Below are 25,108 nucleotides of genomic sequence, written 5' to 3'. Positions count from 1 at the left end.
TGTATATTTATTTTTGTACATGAAAAGTATTTTGGTTACAGTGAAATCTCTGCTTCTCTATATTGTTACAAATGTCCATGTGTCTTAAGTTTTGATTCCCACCACGCAGGCAATGGCTGCAGTTGACCTTGGACTGATTGATTGCTCAGAAATCCAGGTTTATACTTATAAACTAGATTAATGCAAAACTGCTGGAACACAGCTGAAGAACACAATAAAACACAGAAACTATTTCAAATACTAAATCAAACACAAGTTTGCCTTCACTATTATGTGTACTGGGCCAAATTCAGCTCTCTGTAGGATTTGTTTCTGCTGACCAGGTGTACACAAGGATGTATTTCATATATGAATCTCAAATTCTAATAGCTCAAGAAAGTTAAATGCAACAGCTGAGACGCTTTATGTGCAAATGGATATTACCCACAAGAAGCAATTCAAATACATGAAGCATGCAAAAATCATTTGAAAGCTACACAAATGACAAAAACTTGATGTATAAGAAATAAAAAGATCACTTAAATGGGCTGTATAAATGTCTGAGTATCTATAGCTTTGCTGGGAATTGATGAAGCATTTTAAATTTTGGTGTAAGGTGATTCAAGAATTTAGACCTATGAGCATGGGTGTGCAAACTGGCCTTCTGGGCTGCAGATTTTGGAAGATGCTTCTGTTAAAAAAAAAAAAACCAACCTGGATCCTTTGTTTGCTTTAATCCTCATTCAGAAGAAAAACAAAGATAATTAGGATTTCAGCAACCACTTTCTCAGTCTGGTTCAAGTCCCAGAGCAATAGGAAATACAGATGAGTCTGAACTGTGAAAATTGGGACTAAGGTAAGTATTTGACTCCAAATCTATTCAAATTCAGTGACGCTAATTGTACAGCTGCTTAGGAACATATAAAATGCACACTGGGAATGTATATATTTTAGTTTTTGTAAAGGGATGGTTAACACTGGCTGAAACCTCTAAAGCAACATGAGTGATCTCTAGCCCAAGGAGTGACAGATTCCATGTAAGAAAGTTTGAAGACATGGCAGAATAAAATGATCTGTTATGGGAACCATCAGTGCTGTGCTGAGATAGGCCAGCACTGAAAGTGATCTGCCAGGTACTGATACTGGTGCCCATAGAGGAGACGTAGGTGGGAGCAGCACATCATTTTCTGAATAAAATACCAAGCAGAGGGTAATGTAGTTGCAAAACCCACTATGTTGCCCTTTCCCCAATCTATTATTTCCAGCCAGAGGAAGCTAACCCAATAGCTTGGTGGTGAAGAAGTTAATTGGTTGTGACAGGGATGTTAAAAGCAAGTGCTCTTGCTGCTGAGGCTGGAGGGTACGCGCTGCCCGGAGCAGGCAGGGACTGGTCTAGGTGCGATGCATGTTTCTGCTGAGTTGTGCTGGTTTCAGTGGGATCACAGGCTCTGTGGGTTGCATCTCTCCTTCCTTTGAAGGCAGCAGCAGCTGAGCAGCCTCTCAAGTTTACCAAGTGAGGAAAGAATTGCTTCTTTCTTGCCTGCTGTGTTCTTCACAGGAGCGTCATGGCCCATCAAACATAATTATTACCCAATGGAAACTTAAAATGGCAAAACAGACTAATTAAAAAAAGATCATTTAAGCAGTATCAATATTATCCTCTCACCTTGCCACCGGCAATGTCTGCAAGGCCAAATTTTCACACCATCTGCATTAGCTGGGCTTTGACATCCATTTGTCACCAGCCCGACCCAGCTGGGCAGGGGAAGCAGGGCTGCCTAGTCCAGGCCATGCAGGCACCAGCTGCAAAGCAGCATCCACGGGCATCTCCCCAAAAAGGTCCTGCGGAGGGAAAGCTGGCTGTGGGAGGGGGCTCGCTCTCAGTTGACTGGGGTAACTTCTGCAGAGCCATATGACCACGAAACACCAAAGCAGTGAGAGGACTGCACTTTGAGGGGTGTTTGTGAGCACTCCCATTTTGTCCATGTGTGAATGAGGCGAACACAGGATTTTTGCCTTGGAAAGCAAATAAAGGGCCTGGCTTCTTCCCAGGGAAAAATATTTTTCAGACAATAAGAACGTTTTGTTCCTGACTTGAAGGCAGACCTTACCTTTCCTGGGCTGTGGGCTGCACGTGTTGGGGTGATATGGGAGCTCCTGGGACAGTCCCAGTCCTACCCCTGCATCCCTCTGCACTGACAAACTACTTGAATTGCAAAATCCATGCACTGCAGCCGAAAGGGGAGGTTTTGCCTTGCAAGGTTGCAGCAGAAACCAGTTTAAGCTGAGTCATTCTGGTCACAGCTTATGGAGGACCAAAATAGACATAGCTAATAAAATAGCAGAACTGCACAAAGACACCTTTAGCTAGAGTGCTGCTCCCCCCACCCTCCGGACTGGTGCCTGCAGCTTGCCTTGGGGCAGGATGCTCCAGCTGCCCTGCAGTGCCTGGCTTCGAAGTGGGCTGGTCCCAACCTTGGGAAAAAAACATTTGCATTGTGATGGTCCTAAGCATTTTTTACATTTTTACCAAAGGCACTAAGAAAATAAACATGAAAAGGGCTGTGACCTCTGAGTCAGATGAAATATTCAAAAGCAGCATCAGCTGAGGAGCTTCTTGTAAGAACTAAGGTAGCCATGCGAAAGGCTGCATCCCTCTTCTTGTTCAGATCAGCAGTCATTAAAAGAGGGACGGGACTGAGTTAGCATCGGTGGGATTGCTGGTTGTTTTTCTGTTTTGTTCCCCTCTCCCCTCAATGAAATTGCCCTCTCTCCCTGCCATGAAATTGCACTTGAGTCAGTACTTTGTTTCTACTGTTCTATTTAGACGGATGCTCTAGCCGTGGTGATGCAGTTCTAGTTATTTTGGTTTTCAAATGTGACTCAGTCCTAAAATAAGCCCTTAGACAATTTTACTTTATGGTTCCAAGCAATACTGCTGATACATAAATGACATCCTGGGAGTTACATCTGAAGTCTAAAATGGTAAAATGAGATTATTGATAAAAACAGATTTTAAGATGAAGCATAGTAATTGAGTTTGGCTCTCTTATGGATGAAATATGATGTGATCAATAGATTATTATGGTTTGTAGTAGTTAAAGTTGCATGTTATAGAAATAATCTATGAACAGATTAGTAGAATATAGGGTTGCAAATCTCCTGTTATAGTAAACAATGCCTATTTGGCATTTTACAGACTGTGTAAACTCTGGCAATAAGAAAATACTGATTAGTGCAGACCTAGATGAGTAATTGATTTTAACAATTGATTTTTTATTTTTATGATCTTGCATTAGCACCATACTGACAAAAACAAAAAAGTGAAATACACTTACACGCTAGTGGCCGTTCACATGGCTGATGAACAGCCAGGGCACAAAGATCTGAGAAATGGGATTTGCAACATTGTCTTTTTCTTTTCAGGCCCTCTCTAGAATGCTGCTTCTTACTCAAAAATCCAGCGGTACACTTTGTCTTTTCTCTCGGGACAGAGATTTGGCTACCATGCTAAAGCAACAAGATGTTTTAAATTTTTAATTAGAAATTAAAATAGCGACAGAAGAGATGGCCAGGATTGTGACTTGGTGAATACGCTGTGACTTGGGCAGAAGACACAACTGCCGTGGGCTTTACCGGTGCACTGAAGAAGAGACGCTTCTCCATGGGTCACCCACTCCGGAGATGCCAGAGCTGCTTTAGTCTTCTCATTCGTATTACTCTGAACATTTTCTTTATATAGTTGGCAAAAGCTATCTATCTGGTGATTTTTAACTTAAATTATTAACTGGTTCAGGGACAAGTTAAACTGCATTTGCCTGTAAGTAAGTAACTTTCACTATTAAAAAATAACTAGCTGAGCCCTACTTTAAAGCTACTGCTATTTTTATCTGAGAAATCAAGGGAGTCCCCGCCTGTTGAGAGGCCATGTGAGCTAAGCACCGTCACTGTGCTGCAGTGGGAGTCTCCTCCACTTTGGAGGAGACCCACAAGTGCTGTCTGGCCCACGCAACCTACCCCACAGCTGAGCACTTCCCCACAGCAGGGACACAGGTGACCCATTCAAGGTGAGACTCACCATGTCCGTGGAGGAGGAGATGCCACCCCATACACATCCTGCATTTGAAGCCAGCAGGATCCGAGATCTGGGCTCTGTGGCTCACGAGGTTGTGCTTCCCTGGGGTGCCCCAGGGTGAATCTGCTGTAGCCCAACGCAGCTAATGGCAAGACCCTATGCTGGCACTGAAGGAGGGCAGTTTTACAGCACTCCCTGCATAAATATCCACTTTTAGGCATCCTAGAAAAAAGCAATGGCTAGTATTTCAGCTATGACTTAATGACCATACTTCACCAGTTGTGCTGTTAAAGGTGGAGCTCTCACAGAAGGCAAAGACGTCCCTAGCCATAAGGAGGACTGAGGCAGCCAGCCCCCTGTTCTTGCCCCTAGTAAATTTGTGAGTACCAGAAATTTGCAGCTGCACAGTTAGCTCCCTTTTCAACAGTTTACAATGCTGCTGCTTTTTGCCAACTTGTTTCACCATAGCATTGAAGTCAGCATTGTAACTGAAGACATCTCTGCCTTTATATCTGTAGGTCTATTAACTTAGGGCAATTACTCTGCAGAGAGGTGACAATCCCTTTATGGAAGTTATTGAATTCTGGTACTGCAAACACCGTGAACAGTGCATCAATAATGAAAGGCCAGTAAGAGAGCACAACGTACCTGCATCGTTCAGAAATATAATTTTTTTTTATGGACTATATCATCTGACAGATAATTTAGGCCTGGAAATTAGACATCAATTTTTAATAATATTTAAATTTACTTTTCAAGGAAAATTAAAAACATGAGCTACTAATTACTGGCTTGACTGAACAGGAGGGAGATGGGGAAGAGGGGGTGAAAGAGAATGAAAACAAGGGTCACCGAGATGTCTTATTGGAGTTTGCTGACCTTTAGAACAACTCCCAACTGATTAGTAACCTTGAACATTGATAAATTAGATAATATTCACACAGCCCATTCTCATTTTTTATTTAGCAGAGACTTCCAGCTTTGTTCAGCAGCATGACTTCTGCTCTTTACATACATGTAACACTGATTGTCTCTCCGAGGATTTGATTCAAGTTTTAGCTATTACGTTGTATCTCAATTCTTGGCTTTTTAGCCTGCTTCTTAGTGTATTGCATTGTGCTTCACAAACCTACAACAGCAGAAAGATCCTACAAGACCCAGGTCAGGGTAGGCAACAAAAGGAGAGATGTTTGTTTTCCATCTATACACCATTTTAGTTTTGATTAAAAGCTGGGATTAAACACCAGTATTACTCTGCATTTGAGAAAGGATTGAGAAAAAATTTGGAGATAGATAGCTTTCCTTCCAGTTCTCATATTTGTTATAGGTCTAAATCTGATGTCAGTGGATGCACTGAACCAGATTAAGGGCAGGGACACTTTCCTCACCTGTAACTTCTCTATCCATGGACCCAAAATAGGGACGCTTACAACTGTTCTGTGGATATCTGCCCTTCTCTCTACCAGCTCCACTGCTTTCCTTCAGAGCTTTCTACAGCCTCTGCCAGAGTCCAAGGATTCTGCCCTTGAAGAATGTTCGCTCTTTTCAAAAAAAGAAGTCTTCATGCATTTCCTATGTCTATCTTATACCTATTCTTGAATGAAATTGAAGTGCAATTCTTAAACAGTAACACCTTCTGCTAAACCTTCTCTCAGAAATAGGCATGTAGCTGCCACTGAAATCCACTGGAGACGTGCCTCTGCGTCCGAGGGGAAAACATGACCTCCTGACAATTACTAGCAAGCAAGAAAACACTGTACAGAAAGCAGCTTCTTTTTCAAGGAGCTAACACTCTTTTCTTTAAAAACTTTGATTGCAGCTTGCCAGGAACGGGACAATACAGTAAAACCCTTGAGTACCTGTTATTTATGGACTAGGTGAGGAAAAAGGTTTATTTGGTCTGAAAATCTTCATAGCTTTAACGGTCCAATGTAGACTATCAGTTCGGGGGGGGGGGGGGAGGGGGGTGCTGCATTTTTTTCAGATTTTTCATGTCTTGGTTTTGTTTGTATTATTTGCATTCAGTGGCCTGGCATCTCTTGTATTCCCTGCTCCATAAACACCCATATTCAGCAGACACTAGGGCTCACCTACCAGATACATGCAGTTGCATGGCATTCCTTTGATCTGCTGTACATGAAACACTGTGAAGTAGCATCTGTTGTGGGAAAATAATTTTTTTTTTTAAAAACATATACATGGACTTCCCTTGTAACTTAATAATACACAGGGGTAATATTAATGGAAGTTTTGCCTGTCCAGGTTGCATGACAATCTACTGAACTGGTAAGAGAGAAGCTGAAGAGCAGCAAGGCACTTTGAAAAGAACATGACTACTAAAGCAGTATTTAAAGGATGCTGTCATCTTGGGCAGTTTCCTCCTCTCCTGTTTTGCCTCCACTGTTCGTGATGCATTCCTTACAAATTGAGGCTTTCCAGCCCCTAATTTGTAAGCACTGCTTTATGCTTTATTTTTCTTCCACAATAACACAGCTTTGGTCACGTAGCCTCTTTTATTTATTGTCCCAACAGTACAGTAGTGAAAATAGGGTTTGCATATTGAAGTGATCCCCATGCATTAAGATACTTTACACAAACAACAAAAACAGCTGTGGAGCTTATAGAAAGACAAACCAACCCGGGGCAGCTGGAGAGAGGAGGAATCTGGAGAAGATCCCCTGTAAATCTGAACAGATGCAAGTCACACACAAATGGTCTGTACCCACTCTGGGTGACAGCATCCCGCTGGCACGTAGGATCTGGTCTTTAGGCACATGAATTTTCTGTTCAATCCACTGTAATGACTCAGATGCATGAAGTTATTTATGTGTTCTCAGAAGAATAATAAAGATAAGACATCATAGGCATAAGGTTGTGCTGGGAAGAAGCTCCCATACGTCGAGGAGCTACACCAGTGATACTCCACCTGTATGGCATAGTTGCCTAGGCATGCTGGCAAAGAAGGAACAGTAACAACACGCATGAGAATGACATCCCTGAAAAGGAAAGACAGTACAAACAGAAACTTAAGGTAAGAGAAATATTTATTTAAATTTGCACGATAACGAGCTTATACTGAACAAATTCAATCAAGAAATAATAGTAAGTGCAGTAAAACAAGGAAATATTGATGACTTTTCCCATCAGAAAACATTAAGAAGCCATGCCTGTGCATCACGGTTTTTTTTTTGGTTTTTTTTTTTTTAGTTTTTTTTTGTTTTTACAATAACTTCTATCTTTTTTTTCTTTTTCAGCGCACATACTGTACATATCACATCTTAGCTGCTAGGTTCTTTATTCCTGAAGGCTTCATCCTTTTACTCAAACATCTGCTAAATTCTGCAGTGAGCAATCAAACACATTTGTGCAGATCCAAATACGATTAAGTAAAAATCTCTGCATCTGGTCAAGTGTTGGACTCTCAAAGCTTCGGAAGACCCTGTAAGAGCTCCTAGTTGATTTTAGATCTTGACATCGTTATGTACAGCATTACAATGTGTCACTTCACACTAAACTAAATATTCTGCATAATGATGTCAGACAGACAAATAGCCAGAAGATTTGGGCCTAACCTCATACAAAGGTTTACACATCTAAGCTTGTCTTGAGTCCCATAAATTTCACTCGGATTCAGGTAACTGAGTTCATCACATATCTGCACTTTAGATGGACAAAACCAATCTAATTTTAGTTTTAATTTTGTACAATTTTTGGTCTAAAGGTCTTTTTTGTGAAGGAAAATTCTTTAACCAGAAACTGCTTGTGAGAGATGGTTGTTGGTGTCACAGTTCCTGAAGGCACTGTGGGTCCACTGAGCAACAGACGTGGCCATTCTAAAGGAAGGTAAAACAGAACAAAGAATTGAAACAATTAGCATTTTGTACAAACCAAGTCAACTTAACAAGCTCAGCCACTTGCAAACACCCATCAGGTCTGAGCGCACAGATTTGTAAAATACAAGACACCTACAGGTGTTGATCGGATTCATGACATTGTCGTCATGTCCTTCCCTTGCCCAAGGGAACGGGCTATTATGATTCCTCTGCTTGCTTGGTTTGCTGTGGTCTGTGTCTCAGAGCTACAACAGTCAAACTGAAAGAAGCTGGGATCAGTGGAAGAAATGCTCCCAACACAAAGGTATCAGGCATCTGCTCAAGTACACAAAGCTGTTGAACAAGACAGGGCGCTTGGGAGTTTTATTTAGATCAGGCAGAAGGGACTCTGGGTTTTATTTAGCCCTGAATGCTTCAAGTTAATACATCCTGGCTCTAACACCAGCAAACATTAATCCATAAAGTTTTTCCTGACAGTCCAGACATTCTTCTGAGAATATCAGCAATTAAGGGAACAGATTGCCTATGGACATCATTAAACTACTGGAGAAATTGTTTTCTGCATCTCTACTACTTCTTAAGTCTGATTCTTACAATGTAAATAAAAAAAGTGTGTATTATTTTTAAATTACTCCAAGTACACTCAGTTAACTAAACTCCCAGGACTGATTAAAGACCAAGGTCTGAATCATTCAAACGTTTTCTTTCACTCCTTCTGTTACAGGAGGTTAGACAATCCTACTGCCCACCTTCTTTACTTGTGATTTGAAATGGTTTTGTGGCTAAGTCAGCTTTAGTTGATGCCCAGGTTTCTGAATTCTTAAAGGATTTGTGTAAACCTATTTTGCTATAGCTTGCTTAGAGAGGCTTAGACTGGGGCTTTGACCTTCCATGTGATGCTCTGCAGGAAAAGAATGGGGTGACACAGGACAAATGAGATGGAGAACTATACAAATTGGGCGCAGCATTAACCTGATCTGGAGGGAGCGGGCTGCTTGCATGCAGAACTACAATATTAAAATGCTGCAAATATGAGCAGATAGTGTATTTGAAAAAGAAAACTGCTCTGTAAAGAGAGTTGAGTAAGATTTGCCTTGCTGAGGGACAAAACGGTACATCTTCACTGTTATGCAGACTCACTCCTGAGCCGTATTAAATCTATGGGGTATGGCAGAGTATCTGTTTTAATCTTATATACGTTCACAAAGCAGCAATGGATTTTATTAGTCTGTGTATGTGTTTACACTGAATACAAATTAGCCGATGCTTAAGGTTCAGTCTTTGCTTAAGAGAAAAGGGCAGATGGGAGCAGCACACAGGTGGCCATCAGCAGAACTGATACCTGGTTTCTGCACCGCCATTGATTAGCAGTACAACAATGAAAACACATTTCCCATCACCGAACCTCAAAAGTGCTTTAGAGAAGAATCACACGTAACTATTAGTTTTACAGATGGGGAAACCGAGGCACATCAACCTCAGTAACTTGCCGAAGCAAAAAGTAACTTCTAGCATTGGAACTGGTGTATGCCACCAGCTATGGACCCCAAAAGTATGAGTTTCTGCATGTAAGCCTGTTTCAACATCCTTTGGGCAGCAGCTGGCTTTCTAACCATTAGCCACTCTGTCAGGTCACGTCATTTTCTTCCAACCACCAACCTGTTCTGACATCAAGACAAATGCCTATGCTGACTTGGCACATACCACTTCCCTCGTGAAAGGACTATGCCTCAACAGCAGCAACTGCTGTTGCACACAGCATTGCATCAGGCAAAGCGGAGGAAGAAGGTGATGCTTGACAGCTTCTGCTACGTGATCTATTACTCCCCATCTCTCCCAGAAGGAGGTGTTGAAGTTAGATTATTTTTTTGTGAGCACCTTTTCAAAGTAGTTAATTGTACCATGTACTAGAGTTTGGGAAGTATCTTCCTTGGGAAGGACACAGGATAAAGATCAAAATCAACTGTGAATTTCAGTAGTAACTAAAGATCTCTGGATTAATCCTGCTGTCTCTCTCTCCTTGGCTACTGCAGAAACACTTTGTCATTCTTCAGTACTGGATTATGGAAAATACAATTCACCATACAAGCTTATTTTGAATGGAAAAACTTATTTTAATCTCCTTTTCTTCTGCATCTTTAAAAAGAGATGCCAGAATTCACATAAGCCCATAGCCATTAATTTTTCTCCTCAGACAATGAATTCCTTCAACCACAAAAACTATTAAATGTTCTAAACATTATGTTGATTCTACTATTAGTTTTAAAGCAAGAAAGCTATGTAACCATGTAACTAGTCCTTTAATTCTCAAAACAATTATTCTCAAAAAGCAATTCAATCAGTTCTGATAACACTATAGTATCACACAGAACAAATTTCTTGTGTGAAGTCTAGTCTCACATACCTATTTGTTACTGCGTATGTTTTCAAGATAGCATGGAGCTATATAGTAAGAACTGTGATCAAACTTGAACTGAGCTATCCTGGTGGAAAAGCGAAGCCCACTACTGTGTCCACAGCACACTGCAGCACGGGCTGTTGTCCTGCTTCTGACCTGCTAGCACATTAAACCATCCTTCTAGCACATGCAAGAGTAAAGTTAACTAAGCTGAACACTTCTACTGTTATCTCTGCTGCTTTAAAACAAGTGTAGACACCAACTATCCACTGACCAGACTCAGTACATTAATATTTATACGCCACAGAACAAGCTGGGAAAGAACCGTCTCAGCTTAATTTTTATGCTCTTTACCTTGCACTGGCAGAGGGTGCACTCTGTGCCGTGCTTAATCCAAGAAGATCCAGTGAAGCGAACAACATTAGTTTCATCCAGACAGGTTTTAGTGATGTCATTGCGAATGGTGTCCGCTTGGCAGGGGTCAGTGACACAGCGCGGGCAGCACTCATTCTCGGGGAGGACGCTGAATTCACAATCCACCTCCGGGCATGGCAAGGGCCAGCAGTCAACTTCACCTTGCTGTTTACAAATAAGAAGAGATTATTAGCTCTTATCTTCTTTCATTACCCATTCCTCTGACTCAGCAGTATGTTTCTTAGCTGGCTAGTTTTATCCATCTGGTCCTATTTAGACGTCAGTGCAGAGAACACTGCTATTCAATGCCTGTGGGAGACACAGCAAGTTGCGTGCTTTTTTCTGCATGCTATTCAGGAAGTGTATTAGATTTAACTTATTTCAACACACTCTGCATCGAGCTGCAGCTCAAAATTCTCCATAAACGTCATGCAATACAGAATATGGATATGTCCTTGTGAAGTCCTGCTTCTGCAAGTGACAGAAGCCATAACAGGGCTGTACTGCAAAAGTGCTTCGAAATCTCCGGTTTCACTGGAGTTCTATTTGGACTGTTGGTTCGCCATAGAAAGCCCTCAAATTCAGCTCTGGATGGGCTAGAGTTTATCTTTGGCACGGTTACAAATGCATTGGCTGGACTAAGGGTGTCAAGATACCAGCAGCCCAATGCAGGGAACACCAGCGCGTTTTCAGTGAGAGGACCTCCACCCACTTACCATCCATTTAGGATGTTACGATCAGAATACCTGAACGTCCAAACTTAATCACACTTTCTGCATGATGGGTTCAGTACAGTCAGGGTATGGAAAGGTCAAGGGAGACTTGTGTTAGGCCAGAATATTCTTAGGGGAAGTTACTGTACGCCTGTACACAAATCTAAAGATGTCTAATTACTCACGTCAGTTACTAGAAGCTGAGGTCAGCTTCCCTTCAACTCTGGACAAGGGCCAAAGTTTCAGATCTATCGGTCAAAGAAAAGACTTCACAGAAGTCATTAACGCCTATTTCTTTTGGAGCAGGTCCATCTCTGACCTCCAACTTATTCAGCTCATTGGAGCACAGACTGAGAAGTCTGGATTTAAGGGGGGCAAAGAGAATAGCATTTGGCCCTAGAAAAGAAGTTTACTCACAAAAACTGTATCTAAGGCTTTGAGAATGATGAGTTCAGTATCTCCAGAGCAAAAGCTGAAAAAAAATTCCCAGGGATTTGCCATAGCTGAAAATTGACTTCTCTTACAGAAAGTATTGTGAAGTTACTCTTTTACAAAATTCTCATCTGGGTCAATTTTCGTCTTTTTGAATCACATGATGGTAAGAATGAAAGCAGTCTTAAAACCAGTCACTGATCTTGACATTTCAATTTATTTTTTGTAGTGATGGACAGTACAAGGAGTAGACAATACATTGTCACCCCAAAAAATCGCTGACAACTGAAAGAAAGCAGGCTTTAGTTACAGAAGTAGCATCTTGAAAAAAGAGACATCTATTGAGATCCCAAACTGTAGGTTGTTTTGTTTGGTTTTGAAGACATTTAATGAAGCACCTGGGAATCCATTTCACTGGATTTTAGCACTGGTAACACTGAAAGCACAGTGTCTACAGAAATTGGTTTCTGGCTGTTATTCATGATACTCTGACAAGGGAAAGCTGCTAGATGGACTAGGCTTTACATTTGGAGATAACCTGTGATAAAAGCTAGATGTTTTTATCTTGGGATTTTTTCTGTCACAGAAATTTCCTGAGCGGCATTATGCAGAATAGTTTTTTCTCAGACTCTGAAATACATGCCTAGGAAAAAGATCACAAGCTTTAACAGATTTTTCTTTTCAAACCCCCTTTCACTATTTTGAAAAATGCACCAAGTCTTATTATTTTTTCTGTTACTCGGAATGTCTGAATGAATAAACAATTTTTAGTCTATCGGCATCTTTAAAATTATCAACTATGATAATAAATACATATTTAGAATTTCCTTATACAGCTTCATCAGTCTTTGAATGAGTGAACACGAGTGTTGCTGTGTAGGCGCCATACCAAACGACCTCCACTCTTTGCTAAAACAATCTTCATTATTAAATAATTTCTATTACGTCTATTGTGTCAAAATGCATTTTTGACTGGAACTAGACAATACTGACAAATATCCATGAAAACCAGATTTCGATTATACATATACTCCAGAGGAAATTAAATGGATGCTAATGCATGAAAACTAACTATTCACAGATCAGAATATCTCATATCCTTTTTCCCTCCCGTCTCTGCTGCTGTAATCAGGAGCCTTACCAAACAGCGACACTGCTGACAGTTCTGTATCCAGGAATCACCGCTGTTGTAGGAAAGCTCCCCGCTCTGATGTAAACATTGACTGCTGAGCCTTGGGTCACATTCAGGACAACAAAATAGGTCAACGGTGGGATTTTCACAGTCACAGACCATTCGCCGGCACATCACATATCCACTCTGTTGTTGGAAGACAGGCATAGAGCGATGGCAGAAATGTGACCAACTCCAGCAGTACTTGTACCAAAATTTGATTTTTTGGCATGATTCTAAGCCACTAGCAGCTCATGAGTTTTTCCACTATACGATATCTTTGTCAAAATACAATTCAAACGGAGGCAGAAACCACAATACACACTCAGTAACTACCAAAAAGTTCCCCTGTTGTCTTGTATACATCCTTCATACAACCAATCTTCAGACAGCTCTCACCTAAGTTGATGAAACCCAAAGGTGTCTTTCCCAACGGTCAAATTTCAATGGATTGCACTAAGTTTATGTCATTCTCATACGGATGCTAGTCAAGTCTTGTTTTAAGCTTCCAGATCAGTCCCTCTCTTCTCTAATTATTCACATAAGGAAGATGATAGGTAGTCTGAAATTAAGTTCATGCCCATGAAACTTGAGCTGCTGAAATGCTCAGGACTTTGTCAGCAGTGTATCAGGCCTTCATTCTCCATCAGCATTTAGCTGGGGATCAAGGCTCCCGCAGCTAACATTTGAGAAAGCTAAGCTGAATTACTCTGCAGATATAGAACCTACTTCTATTTATAGCCGTCTGCTAGAGATACTGGCGTCAGTCACCAACGCCAATATGTGTCTAGACAGACAGTTTCTTTGCATGAAAATGCTGTTACTCCCACCCAGAAAACACAGGTGGCATCTCTGCTAAAAAAATAGTCCTATTATCCTTCTCCCAGTATCGTATAATAAACCTCCTGTGGAAGTTCTGCTCATGCAGATTGGAGAGAGAGAAGCTCTCCCCAAAACCGTATATAATATATAATTCCATTTTTCTGTAGCACCACAAACACACCTGAGAAGGCAGCTAAAACAGGAGTTTCACTTGAATCACGACACTTCCCTTCATCCCTACCACCATCTTGCAGAAGCAGCTAGTTCTATTTCTACTGACCTGGCACGAGCAGACAGAGCATCTGTCATTCTCCAGCACCCAAATCTGACCGTTGTGCTTGATTTTGTCTTCATGGATACAGTCTCCTGTGCAGTTCTTGCCATGGGGACATCGACAGTCGTACCCACCATCCAAGTTAAAGCAAACAGTGTCATTGGCACAGCTATGCCTTCCAGTTCCACATTCATCAATGTCTGCAAAAACATGCCATGTAAGGCTCTTAGACCACATTCAATTAACAAAAATGTTCTTCTGGCAGTCAATATAAATGATTCTTGGCCATTAAAGCCTTCAGCTGAAAATTAATTTGCTCTTCACCAGAATGGGGAAAAATAACTTACAAGTTCACAAAAAATATTTTGCAAGTCACATCAACTTTTAAAACATGGTATTTTGAGGTTTTCTATACATCTTTCTAAATGAATGCTATTAAGGTAGTTAGAATGAAGAAATCACAGGAAACAGAACAAAAATAATTCTCAGCTCCCTAAAGAGCACTAGTTTGTGGCAACTGTTCATGACACATGTGCAATTGAACAAGAAAAGCTGCAGAATGTTGTTTTCAAAACCTTTTGCTGGCTCTGTCTAGCACATTTGAGTTCACTTGCTGAGAAGTTAATGCAAAAGGTGACATCTGACCTGTAAGCTCATTTAAGCAAGCACACCATGCATAAGGTGCATCATTTATTAGGGTGTGCAAACTAGAATATTTTAATTATTCAAGTTGCAGTGACATCTATACCCCTTGTGTCTAGCATAGAAAATAAAGAAAAAAAATTAATGTCTCCAGTGAATAAAGGTAAATGACTTCAAAACAATCTTATCTCAAAGAATTCAAGAGTACCTTTAACGGCCTACTTCATCAAGGTACACAAAATTATTTTGCAAGGGCAAACTAGCAGCACACACTGACTTCTACTTGAATAGTCTTTATTTAGCACTTTCAGCTGTCCACACAGAGGAAAGTTATCTGGGAAAAAAACTTTGACAGGGCATGAAGAAAACAGCTACATGTGATAAAACGTGGAAAACACTAGAAGAGTAAAGACTAGATCTATGGCGACTGTAAATATCGATACACTGAGTTCAACTCTAAATACAATTTCACAACAGTCTGGCCCAAGCTCTTAATTAGAGTTCATTAAAAAGTAGCGTTGTGGTATTTAACTGTCCAACAGACCAGTACAAGACAAAATAAGCAATATGGTCATGCACGTATCTTTCACCATCAGCATAAAAACTTAATAAAACACTCAGCTTTGGGTTCAATAACGGAAATGAAACCTCCAATTCACCTCAAGCATATTCAGTTTAAAGCAAAATAACTCAATTATCATTTCAATTCCAGGTGTGGCTGCAGTCAAAAAAAAAATAAGCAAGTTGCTAACATGAATATGAATCGGGATGAAAAACAGCAGGGAAATTATTAGAATTCCATTGTATAAATAAGCAGCATTGTGGGTTTCCTTCAAATACTGTGTGCAATAACAGTGGCACCATCTCAAAAAAAAGTATTGCAAAATTACTAGGGCTTATGGGAAGGCTGAGGAAAATGTCATTTGAGAAGAACTGAGAAGAAATGGATTGTTCATCTCTAAAAGAACATCAGCAAGAAGGGATATAACTAAAAAAATAATGAATACTCCAGAGAAGACACATTGAAAGATTTTGTTCTCCATATTTCCTCACACACAAGAGGGGGGACAGTGAATGAAACTCAAAGACAACAAACTCAAGCCTGATAAAAGGAAATAACTTTTCATACAATGCATGAAGAAACTATGACACTCACTGCCACAGAATGTTAGGGGGGAAAAAAAATTGCATAGCCAAAAGTATATAAAGCTAGCAAGAATATTCAATTTGCAATGCTAACAGACTTTGGAAGAGAGATTACATTTTATGCATTAGGGTCTATGGTGCCCTTATTTAGGTATCAGACAATCCAGAAAAGGCAAATCATCTCAGGTCTCCACATCTTCTACCTCGCTATCTTCTGAAACACCTGGAGTCGGCCACAGTTGCAATAGGGCAGAAGATAACTGAGATCATGAACCTAATTCAGTGTGGCTGTTCACATGGCCCTGAGCAGCTGAAATGTCACAGGCACATGAGACAGGGAAACCCACCCGAACAATAAGGATACATCATCAGTGGAACAGACAGCCCTGCGGAGGCTGGCCAATCTCCAGCCTTGAAAGTTTTTAGACAAGTAGCTAACAGGAATGGTTTGAGTGATGCTGGTCTGAGCAGAGCAGAGGGATGGAAGAGCTGCTCTCTCCTTCCTCTGTTTTCTCTTAAATTCATACTGGAAGTTATACAATCTGGCAATTTAAAATTAAGATCTCCATATACTCAGTCTAACTGGTTTTAAGTTATGCAATAAAGAGAACAAACACAAATCCTGTTTCATGATTCAGATTAACAGCAGGATTCTCTTTATCATTGAAGTCATTTTTAATAAATTACTTTCCGACTCTTGTGTTCATTTGTTTAAAACACTCTTTTGTACAAAGCTTTCAGTCACAGCTAGTGTCATAAATGAATAATATCACTTCTCAACAACCTGGCCACTTAACTGAAAGCAGCCATATTTAATGAGATACTTGGACCAAGTTCAGCTGTCGTGTAAATAAGAACAGTTTCCTTTAAACAACAAATGGTGACCCTATAAACACTCAGTCTGCATTTGGCACTTACGTACAAGTGTATTTCACAATTTTCCCATGAGAAAAAGGCTTCTGGGGTTTGTTTTTCAACACGGTAACGGTTAGTGCAGTGTTACTGAAAATTGAAAATTAACTGAAAATTGAGGTTTCATCATTGACTCTGGTATTGAGTCGAGGTTATCCAATATGGAGAACTTACAAAAAATCCCGACCTTGTTTTTTTCAGTTGTTTAATTCATGAAAATAAATGTTCTGGATAGGGCAATTTAAATATCCCTGGTCAAAGCAGGAGCTATTTACGTTTTGATTCTAACCTAATCAGAAACAGCAGTGTGTTTATAATGCAGCAAGAGAAACACAAACTTTGCATGCCTGAATTCTCATTTGCATTATTCATCCACATCAAACTTCAGGCATTATCTGCAAAGAATTTGCACACAAATCATTCACACCAAGCAAAACTTTGTTCAGCTTTTTTACTTTGGATTTATAATGGATGGTGAATTATGTTTCTGACATTTTGTTTACAGCCACAACCAGCTCTCCAATTTCCATAACCATATGGACGGGGTGCACTGGCCCCTGGATCTTTTGTGTCTGAAAAAGGGAGAGGGGAGGATTACAGGTTGCATATTTCCAGTATATCCAGCCACAGAGGCATAATATTATCGCTCTCATATTGGTTTTTTTAAAAAAAACACAACAAAACAAACAACAAATCATTCACTTCAGGCTATTTACAACACACTGCTTAGGAATCAAGCAGCTTGAACGTTATGACATTAGAACATTAAGTCTCAAAAGACTTGGAGGTTTGCCTCAGAAAAAAGCAGAAACAAAATGTAACTAGTTATCTAGTGCTAAATTGAGGACCAGTTCTTATTTATCTAACCTACACTAAAAACTACAGCAGCTTTGATCTGGCACACTTTTAAGGATTTCCCTTTTCTTACCGTCATCCCTGGGTACAACTTAATGTTGCAATGACAAAAGAGTACTATGGACGACGAAGTAGTGATACACGTTACAGAAAGCTAGGAGTTAATTGTATCACAAGTAATTTCATGCCTACACAGGAAAAACCCTGGACTAAAGCCATACAAAATGGTGACAGTACCTGGAATGACTAAACTCCATTTGTAATGTCTGAGAGACTGCAAAGGCAGAAAACTCCATAAAAATGGGAATTTCAATGGCCCCACCAGGTTGTGACCCAAGGCTGTATATAACAGATTTACTGACTGTTTCTTGGAACAGATAGTCAAAGAATCCCAAAGGGACAAAGCACCATTTGACTTGGCCCTGAGCAGTGTGCAGGTTCTGATTCAAAATGTCTCAACTGAGCAACTACTCTGTATTGGTGACCAACAGTGACCACAATATATGCAAGTTCAATATCCTTAAAGGAATTTAAAAGACTGCAAAAATCTCTGTGGTAGTGCTTAGTTTCAAAGAGGGAATTATGTTAAAATGATCAAGTTTTAAAGATGAATTAAAACTAGCAACCAAAAGGATAACATGTTTTCAGATAGAAAGAAGATTGTTTAAAGATACTATATTATAGATTCAGAGTAAACATATACTATACTAATTAAAGACTTTAAAGCGGGGATACATTTCATATACTGTAATACTTTTATTCGAAAACTTCATGAGCTCCCTTGCATAATACACGCTCTTAAAGGAACTATGTGCCATGGAATAAAAGAGGTTGTTGACTCACAGATTAATAGCGGGTTAATTAGTAAGTAACAAAAGGCAGCAACAAATGGTCAGGTTGTCACAGCGGAGAGTTGTCCCACGGAAGTTCCCCAAGAATCTGTGCCAGAATGTGTGCTGCTCAATATACTTAGTCATCTCAAGGAATGGATGAACAGTGAGATGAAAAAGACTGTTGATAAGAAAGTATTAAAACCAAAAAATTGACAGTGAAATATAGAAGTATTTCATGATATTGACTGAGTAAACAATAATATGTCAGATGAGACTCAATTGTAAGGTGCATGGGGAAATACCCGTTCAGAAATCAAATCAGTCTTTTAGATCTATTCTGGAAAGAGATCTTGGAGCTACTGTGGATAACTCTAAAAAAATGACAGCTCAGTAATATTTTGGACAAAAACCCCACAAATACAATATTGATAACGACAGATGAGAAAACTCACAAGGAACATAAACACGGCACAATTAAAAAAAAAAACAACCCATGTACACCTTGCTAGGAAGTGACAAAGGGCTCAGAGACCCACTCTGATATAGCTGATGGAAAGTTGCAACTTCCCCTCCTCTGATGAGCTATCTAGACTTACGTGCAGGACGTTCACATAAATCCCCAAAAGGTCTCCCTCAGACATGGTTTCCTACCAGAATCACTCTGATATCAGTTAGAGTGTCATCTATGTAAAGAAAAGATGAACACTTGTATCACTGAGAAATACGCTGTTGGAAGAGATGGGTTGGGAGGGTGGACAGTTCCGCTGCTCTGAAGCAACTGAAGCTTCTCAGTTACCTTCGCTCTGAGGAGTAGCATTAGCTCAGCAAGGTGACAACATCAGGATACCTGAGTACTTTTTGCTTAAGGCAAAAAAGGAAGGAGTGCATTTGATAGGGAGCCCAAGCTTGTCTGAGCAGAAAGTTTGGCTTCTGTTCTCTGTCCTAAGTAAATTTATTGACTGATGTAATCATTCTTCAAAGAGCAGGTGAATTGTGAATAATTTATTTGTGACTTCATGCAAGCCAGCTGTCAGTGCTTAGCAGATGTGGAGGATGAAGAGCTGAGACTTCAGATGCTGGTAACACCAGCTTCACAGAAATGTTGTTTCCTGATACAGTAAATGTGTTCAAATTACTGTCTTATAAAATGTAGTGGTCAAGTTTCTGTTTTATTAGTCCTTTTATAAAAGATGAGAAACTCTGCCAATTTTGTACTCTGCCCACGCTCCAGAATATTTAAATACTAATGTGTATCTCTATCTGCCTTCTGTTTGGTGATGCTTAAGTTGGGTTCCCAAACTCAATAATGAAGTCTTAATGCCTATAGTTCTGCTTGGGATGGATGGAAAAAAAGTCACTTTATTCGTTGACCTTTTATGATCATGAATAAAGGCAAAAGGATTTTGATGGAGCTTTGCGAGTGCTAGTAAGATTTCCTGCTGAAGAGTAGTGAATCTTTATTTCCTGTCTCCTTAAGTGCTATCAATAACAAAGCTTCTGTTAAACATTACCAGCACTGTAGAAAGATCTAAGTGTAGGACTCCAAACTGACAGCGGTTTTTCAACTACAAGAAATTTCATGTACTAGTTAAAATACTGGATGTACTGTGAGATAAATTCAGACGTCCTGACAGTCAGCAATTACTCTGCCTTCCAGATCCAGAGACACGGATGCTGAAGTGACCATTTTGGAATTTGTTCATTCATTAAGGCTGGGGAGCATCCTGAGACTTGTAATATGCCTCCATCCCACGTTATCCTGGATTGTGGAAAATATTGTTCAAGTAGAGACCCAGCCCTCTGTGTTGTCAGGCAGCCTGATCTATCACACAGAGAAGGAAGTGATTCTACTTCTGGAAGCAGAACGGCAGAAGAAAAACATAACAAGACATTTCAGAACAGAAATCCTAAACTGTGATTTCACATACAGATAAACCCTTACAACCAAAAAAGATTCCTTTTTGAATTGGGCATTCTGGATTGATGCTTTCCAATCCTTTCATTTGCACCTGTCTCATTTAAAGAATGTGGTACCTGCTGAGAGTGAAAGTACGTTGATCTCATATTCTGTATCAACACCAGCTGGTACCTGCCAGATACTCTTGGTAAGTCCTAAGGGGCTGCATTAATTAGGCGAGCTATTCTTTGGACGTGGAAGTATGCAAAATGTCCAACAACTGATGAGGTATAACCTGCTCTATTCTGGTACAAACCAATACAGCCTCTCTCTTCAGCTGATTTTGGAAGCTTTTAGACATTGCAGGGGACAAATTCAAAGGAATCAGGATCTTACACAGAAATGCAGAGCAAATATTAACTGGGCCTGAACTTCCTTATTTTAGGATTTTGCCCTCAGTGGTTGCAGTTTTTTAATGCAATCAAGCCTGAGGTTGCAATATCTACTATCTTAGCCTAGCTCTCTTTTACAGAATGATACCTGAGAGACAACCTTCAGAGCACCAATAAGACTGTGTAAAGAAACTATAAAGAAAAGCTGTAGGGGGGCAAAGAGGAAGGTACCAGGTAATATACCATGCTGAATGCTATATTTACATATATATAAAATTTAAGACTTCCTAAAGCCATGCAGTTCTCAAAGACTAAGCAGCTGATCTTTCACCACTTTTCTGGAAATACGATGATGCATAACATAATTCTATTTCCAAGGGAAAAGCAGCAAGTGCTGGTAAGAGGTTGAAGCCCTACAGCTGCATTTCCCATCATTTCTCTCGGTAATTGTTATAGAGACCACAGGTCTACCCAGGAGTATAATGTGAAGCAAAACTAATAGCAAAGGAATCTCTAGGTCTTCCATTGCCTGTAGGTACAATAAAATGGGATTATGAATTTCTGCATTCAAGTACATTAGTCAAAATACTCAATATTCTCAGTCATGCCAAAGAAGCAGCAGTAGCCAAGGTCAATATATGTGTAGAACAGGCAATTCAGCAATTATTATTTCATTATCAAGCACTGACAAAGTCTAATGCTACCAAGGAGTCCACCTCTAGCTAGGAATATTTAGTACTATGTCCTAACGGGACCATTTCCTGCAAAAGGGGTAGGTGCAGTTTTGGTATTCTGTAAAAATAAGGTTTTTAAGGAAATGCTCCTGCGCCTCTGTGATCTTAACAGAGGTGTTTCCACCGGAATTTTTAAAATTGGAGGCTTTGCTGAAGGAAACAAGGAGCTGACTGACACTGATCACAGAATTGCTCTCTGTAGTACTATCAGCACATGTCCAGGGGACACAAACAGACCCAGACTTGAGGCAGACCATATAGAACAATCAAGAAAGAAAAGATTTGAACCCACACTTCCTCGGCTTCTAAAGGTTTTCCCCACTAAAAGAGGGAACTTTCTTCAAAGCAACTAAAACTTACAAAAGATGAACCCAAGACAAGCCTATTAGGCACTCTATATAAAACACTACTTTGAAGTAGTCCTCTTAGAAAGCAAAACAGACAAGCCCTCGAAGAACATTACCTAATCCCCATGAGGTTTAAATTCTTTGTTCCACCAAGAAATCAAGGCAGGACCAGTTTTTCTTCTATGCAATTCTGCACTGCTCCTTCTACAGCTCTGCAAGCTGTAGCACTTGCACAAGCCAGAAAGCTTCAGAGGACACTGGTCCTGGATACAGCAAGAAGCTCATACAGCTGAAGGTGAGAAGTGGAGAACTGAGATTTGAAATCTGAGATTAGTACAGCCTGGATGCTGTTCCCCATTACAGTGAGTATCTCAAAGACCATCCACCAACAGCTCAATCCAATCACGTCTAACTAGGGGATACTGAAGAAATGACAAAAGAAATCCATTTTCTTATGTCTTTAAACCCAGTAGGGGAATCTCTCACAGTGGAAAGATCTGACAGCAGAGAAGCCAATTGCTTTTGTGCTACTGTGCCCTGCTTCTGGAAGTTCAACTTTCCACACTGCAATGGATTTTAGGCAGTCTCTTCATGCCTTTTCAGGTTTTATTTTCTGTCTGAGACACAATGTCACAGGCTTCAATCCAATAACAAGTGATGTAGTAAGACTAATAAAATATCTAACCTTCCTCCCCATCTCAAGTTGCTACGCATTCCAAAATTTGGAGCTGCAATCAATCAAACTGAAAGTGTTCCACTGTTAGTGACTACGGTTATCAGCAATGAAGATAGTTTCCTGGCATCTGTGATTTAATTCTAATTACTTGTTATCCTCTGTGTATGTTTAATAAAGAGCTGTTGGTGCTTTGTAGAAAAGGTCAAAACATTCTAATAATTGCCACTTCTGCATACATGTAGCAATCCCCATATTTTTTTTTCCTCGGCTTTTCATTTGCTTAGAAATTGCTGCTTAATTGTTGCTTGTTTGCACACATCTTAACAGAGTCACTTTGTATCATGTATATCTCTTGAGATAGCATGTGCCAAACCACTGTCTTCAACACACGAGACAAATGTTATATTGACATTGAAGATGAAACTTGGGGTATTGAGAATATTTCCATAAATGCCTGGCTAGAGTATTACCTGTGCCCCGAGTGACAGAAGGGCAACGTTATAATCAGAGGGATCACAACTTCTTCTTTGCACCTTCTTGTCCTAACGCCTGGCCAGCTAACACTGACATTTAGTTAGTTCTTGACAAAGAAAGCTCAGCTTATGAAAGCAGTGGCTAACTCAAATCGCTGGTTCCTCCTGGGAATACAGGCTTTCAGCTGTGGTGAAAATGTGTTGAAATAAAGTATTGATGATGGGGATACTGAAAAGGTCATTCTCGCTCCTGGAGAACTGTCTGTGTGTCTGCCTTAGTGAAATTAATTCAACTGCTTCCCTTTGGGACCGATGCAGCCCACCAATGTGAGTTTAAACAGCAAGGTAGGAAAGCTCACACTGTGTAAGCACTGAATATTTCAGCACTCAGAGACAGAAGGGAGAAAGGCTCCTAATTTTGCCCTAAGTAGTCCATGGCAAAACAGACTGGTTGTTCTCTTATTTAAGAGCAGCAGCACACAGTATCTTAAGAGGTGAATAACGTTCCATACTAAGAGATCTGCATCTGAAAATAACTGTTTTCTTACTAACCTGCTGTTCTCTCTAACATCATTCATAAACAAAGAAAACTTCTCATCTCCTTATCCTCCCTGTCACTCCTTTGTCCCCTGCACCTTGCCCCAGCCCTAAGTCCACTGAGCTTCCCAGTTTGTAAGGTTGTTCTTCAAATGGCAACTTTCTACAAGCAGTTAGCCTATGCACAGGAGAAGCACCACAGTATTAACCCAGGTATGCGTAAAGGTGTCAGGGCTGCATAATCATTCTTTGCAATGGGAAATATTTTCATCACAGACTATTTCAGTGTATGAGGAATGAAGTGGAGGAACTGAGGTCTGGACTGAGGCCCATTTCTACATATAAAGAATGTGACATATAAACAGATTACTGTGGAGTGACAGATTACAGTGCATGCTATCAGCCCATGGGAAATCACTTATGCAAGGACAATGCAGAGAAGCAGATGTAGGGCCAGAGAAACTGTGTTTTAAGCACCATGCCCGACTTCACGTATTATCTTAGCAAATCATAGAAATGGCCACTAATGCTCCACCTATATGTTAGAAATATTCATACTTTATATTCTTTTGCCTTTTGTTTATGATGCTTATTTAGACTACAATTGCTTTGAGTCAAGGTTTAAATTTCACTGATACAGTGTCCAAGACAATACTTGACCAGTACAGTCAGAGATACTAGACATTACTGCAATGCGAGTCAGAACACTACCCCACCTTTTTTAGATACTGACCTTCACAGGATTCTCCACTTGGTGAAAACATCCCATTGTCATGGTAGCCGTCCCTGCATTCGCAGTGGTACCAACCAGGCAGGTTAATGCAGTTAGCACGGCTGTCGCACTGAACAAAGCCATCTGAGCATTCATCAATGTCTGTTTAGTAAGAACAACAAAAAAGAAGGAGAAAATTCACACAGAGGAAATTGCTATATTCATCTGATGGAAGATCAATGTCTCTGGTATTTCTGGGTTTCACAGAATTATCTTCATTACTGACACTTGAATTTCCAGAATTATTTGCAGTAAAGTTTTGAATCATTTCCATAAAAGGACTTGGCTAACGGTGTTTGTCCTGCCAACAGTGGAGGTTCTGCTAATCCCAATTTACTGATTACATATTAGCAACTCATTTTGTCACAATACATGATAGGTAATCTGACATCTGTGTAAGTTGCCTACAGTATGAAGAAAGGAATTGGATCCCAGTTCAAATAGTAAGATGTTAACCCTTTGAGTAGTGCAGGCTGCCTGATAAACAAAGATTGTTTCTAGGGGCATATCAAAACATTACTCACTCTGGTCCTTGCTTATGCTCTTGGTGACACCGATTTTAGGTTAGTAAGGCTTCCCCATCTTGTGGAGTTCCTGTTGACCTACACCAGTGCCTCTGACTCTCAACATAACTAACTGCAGTCTCCTCTCTCACCATCAAAGAGAACAGCTGGGATTCCAAACAAATGCTTAGACCCTGAAGATGAAATACAACACATTCTCCTCCTCCTGATAATTCCTTTGGGATGGGTGTTTCTTAAAAGATCAACTTCCACTGACT

At 40.2% G+C, this 25,108-nt stretch overlaps 1 protein-coding gene across 1 annotated transcript in view; it reads right to left on the bottom strand.

Annotated features, from left to right (window-relative positions):
* Positions 1-7,080: 7,080 nt before the first annotated feature.
* The window catches only part of NELL2 (neural EGFL like 2), a 159,409-nt gene continuing 141,381 nt past the window's right edge, over positions 7,081-25,108 (bottom strand). The window contains exons 16-20 of the mRNA XM_050908420.1: positions 24,289-24,429; positions 14,118-14,311; positions 12,986-13,162; positions 10,640-10,864; positions 7,081-7,887 (exon numbers count right to left, since the gene is read on the bottom strand). Coding sequence (XP_050764377.1) covers positions 7,837-7,887; positions 10,640-10,864; positions 12,986-13,162; positions 14,118-14,311; positions 24,289-24,429 — 788 coding nt within the window. The 3' untranslated portion in view covers positions 7,081-7,836. The remainder of the gene's footprint in view (positions 7,888-10,639; positions 10,865-12,985; positions 13,163-14,117; positions 14,312-24,288; positions 24,430-25,108) is intronic.

The sequence above is a fragment of the Gymnogyps californianus genome, chromosome 1 (genome assembly GCF_018139145.2).
Source record: "Gymnogyps californianus isolate 813 chromosome 1, ASM1813914v2, whole genome shotgun sequence".
Lineage (NCBI taxonomy): Eukaryota > Metazoa > Chordata > Aves > Accipitriformes > Cathartidae > Gymnogyps > Gymnogyps californianus.
Note: the sequence above shows the minus strand (reverse complement) of the source record. Positions and strands in the feature narration are given on the sequence as shown.